Source organism: Odocoileus virginianus, chromosome 34 (genome assembly GCF_023699985.2).
Source record: "Odocoileus virginianus isolate 20LAN1187 ecotype Illinois chromosome 34, Ovbor_1.2, whole genome shotgun sequence".
In the NCBI taxonomy this organism is placed as follows: domain Eukaryota; kingdom Metazoa; phylum Chordata; class Mammalia; order Artiodactyla; family Cervidae; genus Odocoileus; species Odocoileus virginianus.
Window position 1 is genome coordinate 3427418 of NC_069707.1, and position 12682 is coordinate 3440099.

Below are 12682 nucleotides of genomic sequence, written 5' to 3' on the forward strand. Positions count from 1 at the left end.
GTATTTATCTAATCATGATGCTCATTTCCCACCCTGTTCTAGTCTCAAACAGCCGCAATGCATGTTTATTTCTGATAACGTTTACCTGCAGCCTCTTTGCGCCTCTCACCGGCTGACTCTCGTTTTCTCGTTTGTCTGTAGATATATGCAAAAAACCTGGTGAATGCCGACCGTTGTGCCCTTTTCCAGGTAGACCATAAGAACCAGGAGTTATATTCAGACCTTTTTGATATTGGAGAGGAAAAGGAAGGGAAGCCCGTCTTCAAGAAGACCAAGGAGATCAGGTACAGCGCGCAGGAGCGCGGCGTTGCCGACGGCAGCCGGGCAGCTGCTCTGTCACCCGCTTGTCTGTGCCTATTCGCAGGTGTGCTGACTGCACTTGTCATACTGTGATATCATTCCCACCAGGACCCGCCTCCTGAAGGTAGTGCTTCTGGGAATGACATTGCAGTGCCAGCGAAACCGCGCCTAGGAAGCTTTAGCGTCACTCCTGGAAATGCCGTCTTCCGGAGGCGGTCCTTTTGGAAATCATGTTGGAAAAAGTTACTAGTGCTCCCAGGTAGGTAAAGGTGCGCCCCACCTGGAGTCTGCAGGGCCTCCTGCGTCTAGGAGCAGGTGTACGCAGACAATTTTGTCCCCTCCCCCTTCACAACCTGTAGAGCTGCCTGCAAGTCCGGACCGCAGTGAAAACCGACCCGGGGTATTTCCTAACTTCAGCACATTGTCCTGCAACCCAACAGCTGGCTTAACCGATCACAGAGCACTCTTGTGCTGCAGCTCGAAGCTAAAGAGTTCTTGGATCTGTCAGTGGCCGCCGTTGTCACTTACGTGAGCAGGACGGCATTTGGCTGGTGGCTCAGTCCTGCCACCATCGGAGCACCTATAGCGGCACCGTCACAGAACTAGCACGCATCGAGCAGAGCACTCAGACGCTGTCTTTCTTAGACATTCGCATTTCTTCTGTTTTATATATATATGTTGTTTAACTACTTTTCCTCAAGGTACTCTAAAGTACCGTGGTAGTCGCAACATTCTCAGTGAGATGCTGTCCCCTATTAATAGGGCTCGCTCTTCACCTGGGCCATCTGTCTGCACTCAGGAAGCCTGGAATGTGCCCACACTGCCGCCCGGCACGGGGTGCCTCCCCTCCTCTGGTCCCGGGATGATAGTATGCCATCCTCACTGACTGCAGACCACTGACTGCAGAACTCTGACTGCAGGCACTATTTTTGAAGTTAAGTCGCTCAGTCGTATCCAACTCTTTGCGACCCTGTGGACTGTGGCCCACGAGGCTCCTCCGTCCACGGGAATCTCCAGGCAAGAGTACTGGAGTGGGTTGCCATTTCCTTCTCCAGGGGATCTTCCCGGCCCAGGGATTGAACCCAGGTCTCCCACATTGCAGGCAGCTGCTTTAACCTCCAAGCCACCAGGGAAGCAGGCAGTATTTAGGTTTCTGTTTAAAAAAAAATTTTTTTTTCATTTGTTTGCTTAGAGCTCAGTAGATTCGTCTGGATATAGTCACTTAGGTGAAGTCACTTCTGCTGAAGGTTTGAGAGCTCCTCAGCAGAGCTGGTGTTGGTCCCATTTTGAGGACATTAACTTGGAGCTTGCACTTACAAGTGCGGGTAAAACAGGGACCGGGGTGTGGTTGGCTGTAACTCTCTGGGCTGGCCAGTCAGGGCCAGCCGTTTACGTCAGGGCGCGCCCCTCGGTTACGTTTCCACTGGTGGGAGATAGCAGGTCACACTGGGCTGCCCCCAGACCGAGGAAATCAAGATAAGCCATGAAACCGTTTCTGGTCCTCTGCTCAAGGCCGTCTGATTTGTCATGTTCATGTTGCTCAAGGCACAAGAAAGCAGGGGGCAAAAACAACCTTGCGCTTTACGTAGTACAACGCTGGGTTCGCTTGTTGGTGTTTTAAGAAAAGTTAATTCTCTTTGGTGTCAATTCTCTTTTGAATTTTCCTTAGGGAAACCCATAGGGTGGAACTTTATGTCAAGAATGATAATTTTCTATAATGTTGAAAATATAATATTGTGAAAGCTCATTTTCAGCTACTGAAATCTGCAGCGATTGTGATTACAGATATCTTAACTATGTTTTGAATGAGAGCGTGTATTATTATAATATTGTAATGAGAAAACTATTTATAAACATGAGAATATATTTATGTATAAAAGAGAATACTGATATTAGATATCAAAATATATCCAAGTGTAATCAGATAATGCCTGTATTTTGGCTGTTTTTAAATTTAACGAATTAGAGAAGTGAAGATACCAGAAGTTGTAAAGTGTGTTATTTTGGTATAGTAGTTACATTGCAGAGGCCTTAAAATTGAGGTCCTCTATCTCATGATCATATAACCTGTGTGTTTGGTTATATGTGTGGTGGAAAGTGTACTGATATTGACCTGCGTTCCTGTTTTTGTTGTGCCACTCATATTTTAAGTATATTGATTGGCAAGTTACTGAACCCATATGGGTCTCAGCTCACAGGAAGAATTATTTTAAAAAACTCATGTTGAAGCATCTTGTAAATTATAAGGTATTTTGAAATTCTAAAGGATTATTATTGGTTAGTGCGGGAGAAGGCTAGTTAATTTTTCAATTTTAGTTTGTGATTCAGCATAATTTAATACATTATGAATTATGTCTTATAAAGTCTTCAAGTGATTACCATGCAGTGTTTTTCTGCTTTACCTTTATACATTTTATAATAATACAAGCATTTAAAATAGCAGTCTTTTTTATTTAGTATTTGGTGGCAGTGAAGTGTCTCAAGTTATTCTATAACATCTGCATGCTCCTGTCTTCTGTATATGCAGGTTTTCAATCGAGAAGGGAATTGCTGGCCAAGTAGCAAGAACCGGGGAAGTTCTGAACATTCCGGATGCCTACGCAGACCCGCGCTTTAACAGGTGAGACGGGCTCCTGGCCTCCAGCACGGCCTCCGTTCCTGTCCAGCTCAGCTGAAGCCTCTACGGTGGGGCCCAGCTCTCCACGTCCCAGCTCAGTCAGCTTATTCCTCTTTGGTGCTGTTATACTTTCTTTGAACCAACTGATTATCAGTAGTCAGTGTTTTCAGATCTTTATAAGAAATGATGGATTCTAAACCATTGATTGTCTCCAGCTGTGCATATGTGAGTGCAAAGTCACTTCACTCGTGTCCAACTTTGTGACCCCATGGACTGTAGCCCGCCAGGCTCCTCTGTCCATGGTATTCTCCAGACAAGAATACTGGAGGGGGCTGCCATGCACTCCTCCAGGGGAACTTCCCGATTGCAGGGATCAAACTGGCATCTCCTGCATTGGCAGATGGATTCTTTACCACTAGCGCCGCCTGGGAAGCCCCTGTCTCCAGCTACAGGAGTTTAAAATGTTTTAAGGAAAACTAAAAAGCAAGAGTTTAAATTTATAAATTTGTTTTTCATTATAATGTGATCATTTTGTCCTAAGCATATTCTTTAGCAAACCGTATCTTCAAAGGCTGTAACACATAGTGGTAAAAGTACCTATTTGGAATCCTGGTTCTGTCCTTTGTTACCTTTAGAATGACCTGAAGTGAGGGACATAATCTATCGCATCCTCAGTTGTTTTCTCATTTTTAAAATGGGCACATAATACCTATTTGTAGTTTTTTTTTTTTTTTATTTTACAATTAGAGAAAATATTCAGAGAAGACCTGGCAACTTCACATGACACAAAGTAGGAACTCAGTAAGTTGCAGACTTTTTTGGATATTAGGGTTGCTAATAAATTTTTGTTTGTTTTGAGTTACTTTGGAGAACTAGAAACCAATTTATGTAATTTTATTAAAAAAACTTTCAAAATTGAAAATCTCAAGGTTGGTGCCCTGACTGTTGAAGGTATGTTGTTCACGTATTTTGACAGCAGTGTTCTGTGCATTCAAAATCGAGTTTCCTTTAGGGGATAGTTAAATAGCATAAGCAATAGGAAGTTTTTCAGGTGTTTGATTAATGTCATATATGCATAACTTTTATATAAGCAGAGCTGTATCCTGGTAACATATTTTTTCAATAAATTGAGTGTGCTGAAAATCTCAATTTTTGTCTTAAAAAAAAGCCAACTTGTCGTTTTAGTACTTAAATATTGAAAATGCTTTTATATCCCTATATAAAAGCTTTGTAAATAGCATGAAAAGGCAAGTAACAGATTGTGAGAAAAATTTGCAAAATATATAAAATATTTCTATCTAGCATATATATATATATTAAAGAAAACTTCCAAGATAACCCAATTTAATAAATAGGACACAAGATTTTAACAGATGCTTCACAAAATAAGATCAATGAATGGCCATTAAACAGATGAAATATATTTGATCTAAGGAAAATGTAAATTTAGTTGACTATGAAATCCTGTTACATACAAGCTTGAATGGCTAAAATTTTTAAAAATTGATGCTAGCAAGCGTTGGCAAGAATATGGAGAAAGGTGGATGCTCATACCTTGCCAGTGGGAGTGTATGTTTGGACAACCACCTTGGAGAATAGATGCACAGTGTCTTACAAAGTTCAGCACACAATTATAGCCCTCGTTCAGCTCCATTCCTGGGTAACACTCCAGGAAAACTGGCACCTGTCCACACCAAGATTTGTAGACAAATCTTGAGGGCCACATTATTCATAATTGCCCCAAACTGGCAATTAAAAAATAGTGTTCCTTAACTGATGAAGAGATAAATAAACTGTGATGTGTCCGTACCATGAGCTTCTGCAGTGGCTCAGCGGTGAAGAGTCTGCCTGTCAATGCAGGAGACAAAGGCTTGATCCTTGGGTCAGAGAGCTTCCCTGGAGAAGTGAATGGGTATCCACTCCAGTGTTCTTGCCTGGGAAATCCCACGGACAGAGGAGCCTGGAGGGTTATAATCCATGAGGTCACAAAGAGTCGGATATGGCTGAGCAGCTGAACGTGCACACAGGTATCCACACCATAGAATATACTCAGCAAACAGAAGGGCTGAACTGCTGGTACATGCAACACGGGTGAATCTCAAGCTCATTGCCCTAAGTGAAAGAAACCGATCGGAGAAGGTTACCGTCTAACTCATCGCCTTTAGTTGTACAGTTGCTCCTATGGAATGACTCCTATTTTCAAAAACTGTTTTGAAACTATTTCCCCTAATCAGGAGTCAGCAAATCTCTTCTTTGAAGGACCAGACAATAAGTATTTTTGGCTTTGTTGGCCACAGCATCTGTGTCACAGCTCTGCTGTAGGGCAGCGGGAATCTATCAGGGAACGGTGTGGTTGTGTCCCGTTTATATTGTTTACAAAACTGGAGGGCGCTGGTTTGTACACAGTCTAGACAGCTGACCCCTGCTCCAAATTGTTACAGTGAGAAGTCCCATTTAAGTTTGTTCAGCAAGTTTATGGCTCTCATAAACCTGGCCAGGCGCAAACAGGTCCTTTTACCAAACGTATCAGACTTTTCCTCCAAGTCCGCAGCTTGCATGTACTTTGTGATGTGGGATGCTTTAGAACCAAATGAGAAGCTGAACATCTCCTGGAGACCATTCTGAAAAACTCTCTTGAGAGCAGAACTGGCTTAGAATATTCCAAGAAGGTTTTCTTACAAACCGCTTGCGTGTCTTTGGGTTTAGACGCTGACAGGTCCGTTGCAGTTAAGTGTGGGAGGAGTGGGACTGGGCTGGGTGTGTGACGGCGCGCCCTCTCCTCTCTCCTTGTGCTGTCTCTGGTGCTGCCGTCCTGCCCCCGCCGCGGGCCCAGAGAGGTGGACTTGTACACGGGCTACACGACCCGGAACATCCTGTGCATGCCGATCGTCAGCCGGGGCAGCGTCATCGGCGTGGTGCAGATGGTCAACAAGCTCAGCGGCAGCGCCTTCTCCAAGACGGACGAGAACAACTTCAAGATGTTTGCTGTCTTCTGTGCTTTAGCCTTACACTGTGCCAATGTAAGTCACGGCGCTTTTACTGCTCGGTATTAAATTCTATGAACTTTGAAAGTGGTTTTTTTTTTTTCCCTTCATTTCCTTTATAAAGCCAAAAGAGTGATTCCTGGTTATGCGTACCTTAGGAAATACCTTAAAATTCCTTGAAAGGAAAAAAGGAAAGAAAACAGCCTGATTTTTGCGTTTATTTCAAGGTGTAAATTTGATAAAAAGAAAAATGAGGTGAACGTGTAAGGTTTACCTTTCCTGATAACTACCGATGGGATTATAGATGTAATCTACTGATGTAGAGGAGGTCATCCAAACCCTTAGAGGTTGTCATTCCTACTGCGCTTGAGACTCTTGTGCCAAAGAAAAAGAGAGTAATAGCTCGAGTCTCAACACCACGCAGGGAGGTTTCCTCTGCGAGGAAAAGGGAGACAGCTGCTCAACACGTTTGGCAGGTGCTGTGTGCAGGTGTGCTAGGTCGCTTCACTCGTGTCCGACTCTGTGCGACCCCTCGGGCTGCAGCCCACCAGGCTCCTCTGTGCATGGGATTCTCCAGGCAAGAGTGCTGGAGTGGGTGGCCATGCCCTCCTCCAGGGGATCTTCTCCGCCCAGGATTCGAACTTTCGTCTCCTGCACGTGCAGGCAGATTCCTTATGAATGAGCCGCCTGATGCCATTTATTCATTTAATCTTCACAACAGCCCGGCTCTGTGTACTGAACAGTAAGTTGAGGTTCCATTTATTTTATGAAGTCTCACTTTAAAAGAGCTGAGTGTACCATCTTTCTTTTACATTTTAAATGAGTTAAATGCTTAGTATTCTGTGAACTCTAGTAATCCTTTAGTGACATTCCTGGAATTCTGAACTTCGAGAAAATTTTATTAACCTTTTATAAAGCCAAATCAACATGCATGGGAATTGTCACCTTAGTAATTCAGAGAAATGTGTCTTTTGGGAAATCCATAGGAGCAACCATGTAAGTGATAAAATAGCAGAGAAGACTCGGAATGAAATGGCAAAAATAACAGTCTGGTGATGAGGGGTGACTGTGTGCAGTGCAGTTAGTCCTTGCCGCATCCTGTGGCCTCTCTCGGGGGCTGAACTGTTGCCCGGCCCATCAGAGACAGACTGGCGCAGCTGTCAAATACTTCTAACTTCAGACACTTCTTATACCAGTGGATCTCCTCATCAGTAAAAATAATGACAGAACACAGCTGTTTAGTTTAAAAGTTGCAGGGAATATAATTTCCACTATATTCTAAATATTGACTTTTATAATTTTTAAATATATTCAATGGAATCTAGGTATTAGAATAATTTGACATCTATTAATAGTCCACTTCCCTTGGAAGAGGGCATGGCAACCCACTCCAGTGTTTTTGCCTGGAGAATCCCATGCACAGAAGAGCTTTGGAGGCTATAGTCCATGGGATCGCAAAGAGGTGTACACAGCTAAAGCAACTTAGCACAGTCTACTTACAAATAGAATGAGAAGCTCTTTCAGTTCAGTTCAGTCGCTCAGTCGTGTCCGAGTCTTTGCGACCCCATGAACCGCAGCACACCAGGCCTCCCTGTCCATCACCAACTCCCAGAGTTCACCCAAACCCATGTCCATTGAGTCAGTGATGCCATCCAACCATCTTATCCTCTGTCGTCCCCTTCTCCTGCCCTCAATCTTTCCCAGCATCAGGTACCTTACCACTGAAAAACTTGGTATTATTCTTTTCTCTCTTTGAACATGTGTTTCTGTTACCCCACCAAAGTTTATTCTAATATATGTTATACTTTAAAATGTTTTTTTAAATCATAATAGTCTAAAACAAACATGTGTGAGGAGTGTTAAAAATTAATTTTGACCTGTAATGTTATGTCATGGACCTCCCAGGTGCACAGTAGCAAAGAACGCCCCTACCCATGCAGGAGATGCAAGAGACAAGGGTTTGATTGCTGGGTGGGGAAGGTGCTCTGCAGTAGGAAGTAGAAACCTGCTCCAGTATTCTTGCCTGAAAACTTTCGTGGACAGAGGAGCCTGGAGGGCTGCAGTCCCTGGGGTTGCAGCGTGAGGCACAGCTGAGCACCTGGGTACTCAGTTCAGTCTGAGCTCAGCAACTAAACTCAGTTCAGTTCAGTCGCTCAGCCTCGTCCGATCTTTGTGACCCCATAGCCTGCAGCATGCAGGCCTCCCCATCCATCACCAACTCCCAGAGCTTGCTCAGACTCATGTCCATCGAGTCGGTGATGCCATCCAACCATCTCATCCTCTGTCGTCTCCTCCTCCTCCTGCCTTCAGTCTTTCCCAGCATCGGGGTCTTTTCCAGTGAGTCAGTTTGTGACAAATACCACAGACTGGGTGACTTAAACTACAGAAGATTATGCTTCTGTGGTTCTGACAGCTGGAATTTAAAGCTCCAAGTCCTGGCAGTTTGGTTTCTTCAGAGGCCTCTCTTCTAGGCCGGTGGCCTCCTGCCTTCTTGTGTCTCCAGTGGTCTTTTCTCCATGATCTTCTGTTCTAATCTCGTCTTCTTATAAGAGCATAGAGCATTGGATTAGGGCCACGCTAGTGAAGTCTGTAGACCTCTTTCCTCTCCTTCCTGGGGGCTTCCCCAGGGGCTCAGTTGGTAAAGAATCTGCTTGCAATGCAGGAGACCCAGGTTTGAGCCCTGGGTAGGGCTCTGGAGAAAGAAATGGCCACCCACTCTAATATTGTGCCTGGAGAACTCCATGGACAGAGGAGCCAGGCAGGCTACAGTCCATGGTATCGCAAAGAGTCAGACACAACTGAGTGATTAACTTTTTTTTTTTTTTTTTTTTTAGTATTCAACCTAGAATCATTCCTTATTCTGTGTCCTAGGCATTTTGAAGTGTATAGTGAAAGTGAAAGTCGCTTAGTCATGTCTGACTCTTTGCAACCCCATGAACTATACAGTCCATGGAGTTCTCCATGGCCAGAATACTGGAGTAGGTGGCCTTTCCCTTCTCCAGGGGATCTTCCCAACCTAGGGGTTGAACCCAGGTCTCCCATATTGCAAGCAGATTCTTTACCAGCTGAGCCACCAGGAAAAGCCAGGAATACTGGAGTGGGTAGCCTATGCCTTTTCCAGCGGATCTTCCCCACCCAGGAATTGAACCGGGTTCTCCTGCATGGCAGATGGATTCTTTACCAGCTGAGCTATCAGGGAAGCCCTTTGGAAGTGTATGGATGGGTTATCTTGTAGGGTGTTTCTATTTTGGTTTTGCCTGGTGTTTCCTCATGGCTCTATCGAGGTCATCATTTTGGTAGGAACATCTCAGCATGCTGTGTGTTCATGGTGCCCGCTGCGGGCAGGCTCTGAGAAGGAGGTGTCTGCCTGGTTTCTCCACTGAAACACCCTTTCCCCCCTGTTATCACTATTTCAGAAGAGAGTTTACACATAAGCCTGGATTTTCTTTGCTTTCTCTCTCTCTGTCTCTCTCTGCATATCAGAACTTCCTCCTAACTCCACAGAATTCCCTCCAGCTATTTCGTCTCCATCTTTGGGATATTGCTCCCTGAGAATGTGTCTCCCCCTATTTCAGCATCAAGTTTATTTGTACTTATCATCTTTACTTTTTGGGAAGCCAGAAGATTTGCTTTCATCTTGAGTCGAGGGGAACAGGAAGAGTTTTATTATAGCAATTGCTCTTAATCTGAACTCCACATGAGCCAAGAGGCCAAAGAGCATGACAATCCTGTCATAAAAAATTGTTTTTAATGATCTATCAGATTCAAATTTATTTAGGTCCACCTTCAGTACTTTATGAAAGCTTTAGAAACCACTTTTAAATCTTATTGACAACAGGATTTAAGAGATTTTCATACTAGTGATACTTGAGAAAGGTGTGATTTGAAACGAGAGGTGGGAAAAGATCATTTTTAGGTAAGAGTCCATGTGAAAATTAAGGCAGTGGAACTTGATCTTCTTAAAATCCATCTATGTTTCTGTACATCCCTTGAGGAATTACTGTGTCCGTCCCAGGGTGGGCACTATGAAGCCGATTCAGCTGTGCTGTTGAGAAGCTTGCCTAGGGCGTTTACAAAGCTCTTCTTAACACTGATTGTTGCATCAGAAACACGGACTCAGCCACGATCAAACAATTATACCAACCCGAATGCTAAAGTGAAACAAGAAAAATGACACTCCTTCTGAAAAACCATGAATAAGTTGACATGCATTCTATTTTAATGTTGGGGCAAAGTTAGTGGAGTTCGTTTATAGTGAAACTGACTTTTTATAAACACTTTGAAACTCACCAGAGCTATTTCTGCTCTCCTGCCATGACAGATAGTGTATGTGCCACAGTTTCATAGAAAGTCAGCTCCTGGTGGCGGGCTCCGGGAGTAAACTACTCTTAGATCGAGCAGACCCAGGCCTGGTTGTTACCTGAAGGTGCGCGTTGAAATCCAGGCGGTGCAGCCCCAGCTCTCTGTGTGGAGTCAATTACCACTTTTTAAACTGCCATGCATCTTCTCCCCATGAGAGCTTATAAAAACTGCACTGTTTCGGACAGTGCCTCCAAACTCAGAAAGCATGACAGCCTCCGGCCCTGCAGCTCAGGCGCACCCTCCACCCCCGCCCCGCTCTCTCCACGTGCCTTCCCGTCTGGGGAACAGCTGGTCCTGGAGTTGTTTCTGTTCCAGTGCAGAGGGGATACCAACTATACTGCCCTTCTCTACAGTAACACTGGCTTTGTTGAGGCAAGCATCCTCCTAAGGAGAAAAGAAAACGCAGAGAATGCCCACTGTGTGTCTGTGTCTGTAAGCCAGCAGTTGGTTTCTTTGCAAGAGTTTCCTGTCAGAGCCTTCTTCAGGGGAGGATGTCAGATCATAGACCTCTAGATCTGGACCCCGGTTCCTTCGTTAGTCCCACAACAATCCCGAGTGAGGCTGTGATTAGCTCCACTTGATGTGAGAGAGAACAGATACGTGGATGCAGTAACGGGGAAGGTCCCTCAGCATGCGTGTGTGTGGCTGGCCGGCTGGCTTTGGACGTGGCTCCGGAGTCCTCGGAGCACTGCCCTCACCCGCCTGCAAGAAAGACAGCGTTGTGAACACTTCCATCTCAGAGTCAGTCAAGGGAAAAAACATCATTTCTCTGCATCTTGGAACCGTGGTCTCCAAAAACTGGAATAGCCGTGCAGGCAGAGGAAGCCACGGGTCAGATGCTGTATTTTCTCGACGGTGTATTTTTAGCCGCTCGATTCATTTTTATCAGCTCCGTTCTTAGTGGGGACGTCAGTCTGTTGATTTTTCCCCATGTTGGTCTCTTCTCTCCTGGATGTCCTCACTCCTCCATTCCTTCACTTGCTTGAGTTTTCCTTACTTACTCAGATCCGTCTGGAATTGCTTCCCCTGGGGGAGACCCAGGTAACCTTGTCTCTCTGCAGGGTCCTCAGCCCAGGAACTCCTCCCTGCAGGCACAGCCGGGCCCCTGGTCCCGCGCAGGCACGGGGCGCAGCCTCCGCTGGGCCTGGCGTTGCCCTCGCCCCTGTAGCCCTATTTCATGCTACTGCCTACAGAGCACAAGGCTTCCTGTCCACACCGGTGTGGACCGTGTCTTTCATTTTAGGTTTATTTAGGGGGCTAGATTGACTTCAGTAATGACATCATTTAATGCTATTGACAGACATCACACTGAAAGTCTGTACTTAAGCAGATATTTCGTCAGTTAGGTTGGGCGTGTGAATTGAATAAAGGAGAAAGAGCATCCAGTTTGTAACAGCAGGAGTTGAGCCACCTGCACCTATGGATTGCCTGCAGCCGGCGCTGAGCTGGTAAAGCAGCTCTCTAACCAAGAAGGGGCCTGACGCGTAGCGCTTCCCGGTCCCTGTGGAGTGCAGACTCCCGCTCGGATAGGCGCGCCGAGGAGCATCCTGAGGGCAGAGCCAGCGCACGTCCTCAGCAGGTGGGACACACACACACAGCCCTGAAACTCGGGTTCTTCAGCAGGCTGAGCCCTCGGGGGCCAACGGCGGGCCGCCGTGCTGGAGGAGGTGGTCGTCGCCGACAGCCCTGAGAGCCTACCGGCCCCTTACCCGAGTTTGTTCTATTCCTAACGTGAGACCCCACGGAAGCCTCGTGTCCTTCCCGACTCGGGCGCTGCGCTGTCCACAGTCTGCACCTGGGAGACTTGGGGTGCAGAGAACTCAAGTAACTTGCCTAAAGGCACACAGCTGGTCAGCGCAGGAGAGGAGGTTCGGCCCAGAGAGATGAGCTGGAGTCTGGTTCTTAGCTGGTGTACCTTTAAGTGAGTCCAGGCCTCCTGTGAATGTGAATAACAGCAGCGCATCCTCCACACACCCCCACGTCTGTGCAGAGAGTCAGTAAGTAGGGGTGCCGTTTCATAAGATTATGCGTGGCCGTATTCTTACCACGTGGTAGACACAAGCTAGGTCATATTCCTGTTTCCAGGTCGTCCTTCTTCTGCCTTTTGTGCCTTTTCCATATCCTCGTGTCTTAGATTAATACCCTATCCAAATCAATGGCAGCCTCCTCTCCTAGCAGTCTCTTCTGTCTAGACAGTGAGCCCAAATGAATTACTCAGCTGTCACAGACAAATAATTTGTACAAAGTCAACACACAACATGGTGTTCTATCTTCATTAACAGAGTGCAGTGGGGTGAATAAAGTGGAATCACTTATTAATAATATATTATTTTCTACTCTTCATATTGAAGGTCATTTAGAAACAGGGATTCAAGTAGCTATAAAATTCGCCAAAACTAATTCTTTTTTTGCTGTAAAG

The 12682-nt window shown here is 45.6% G+C and overlaps 1 protein-coding gene across 8 annotated transcripts in view; it reads left to right on the forward strand.

Moving 5' to 3' along the window:
* Positions 1-12682, forward strand: part of PDE10A (phosphodiesterase 10A) — a 545806-nt gene that overhangs the window by 495757 nt on the left and 37367 nt on the right. For 7 of the 8 annotated variants that reach the window (XM_070461605.1, XM_070461607.1, XM_070461606.1 and 4 more), the window contains 3 exons: positions 142-284; positions 2828-2920; positions 5751-5937. In XM_070461605.1, coding sequence (XP_070317706.1) covers positions 142-284; positions 2828-2920; positions 5751-5937 — 423 coding nt within the window. The remainder of the gene's footprint in view (positions 1-141; positions 285-2827; positions 2921-5750; positions 5938-12682) is intronic. The other variant, XM_070461603.1, reaches the window with a different exon arrangement.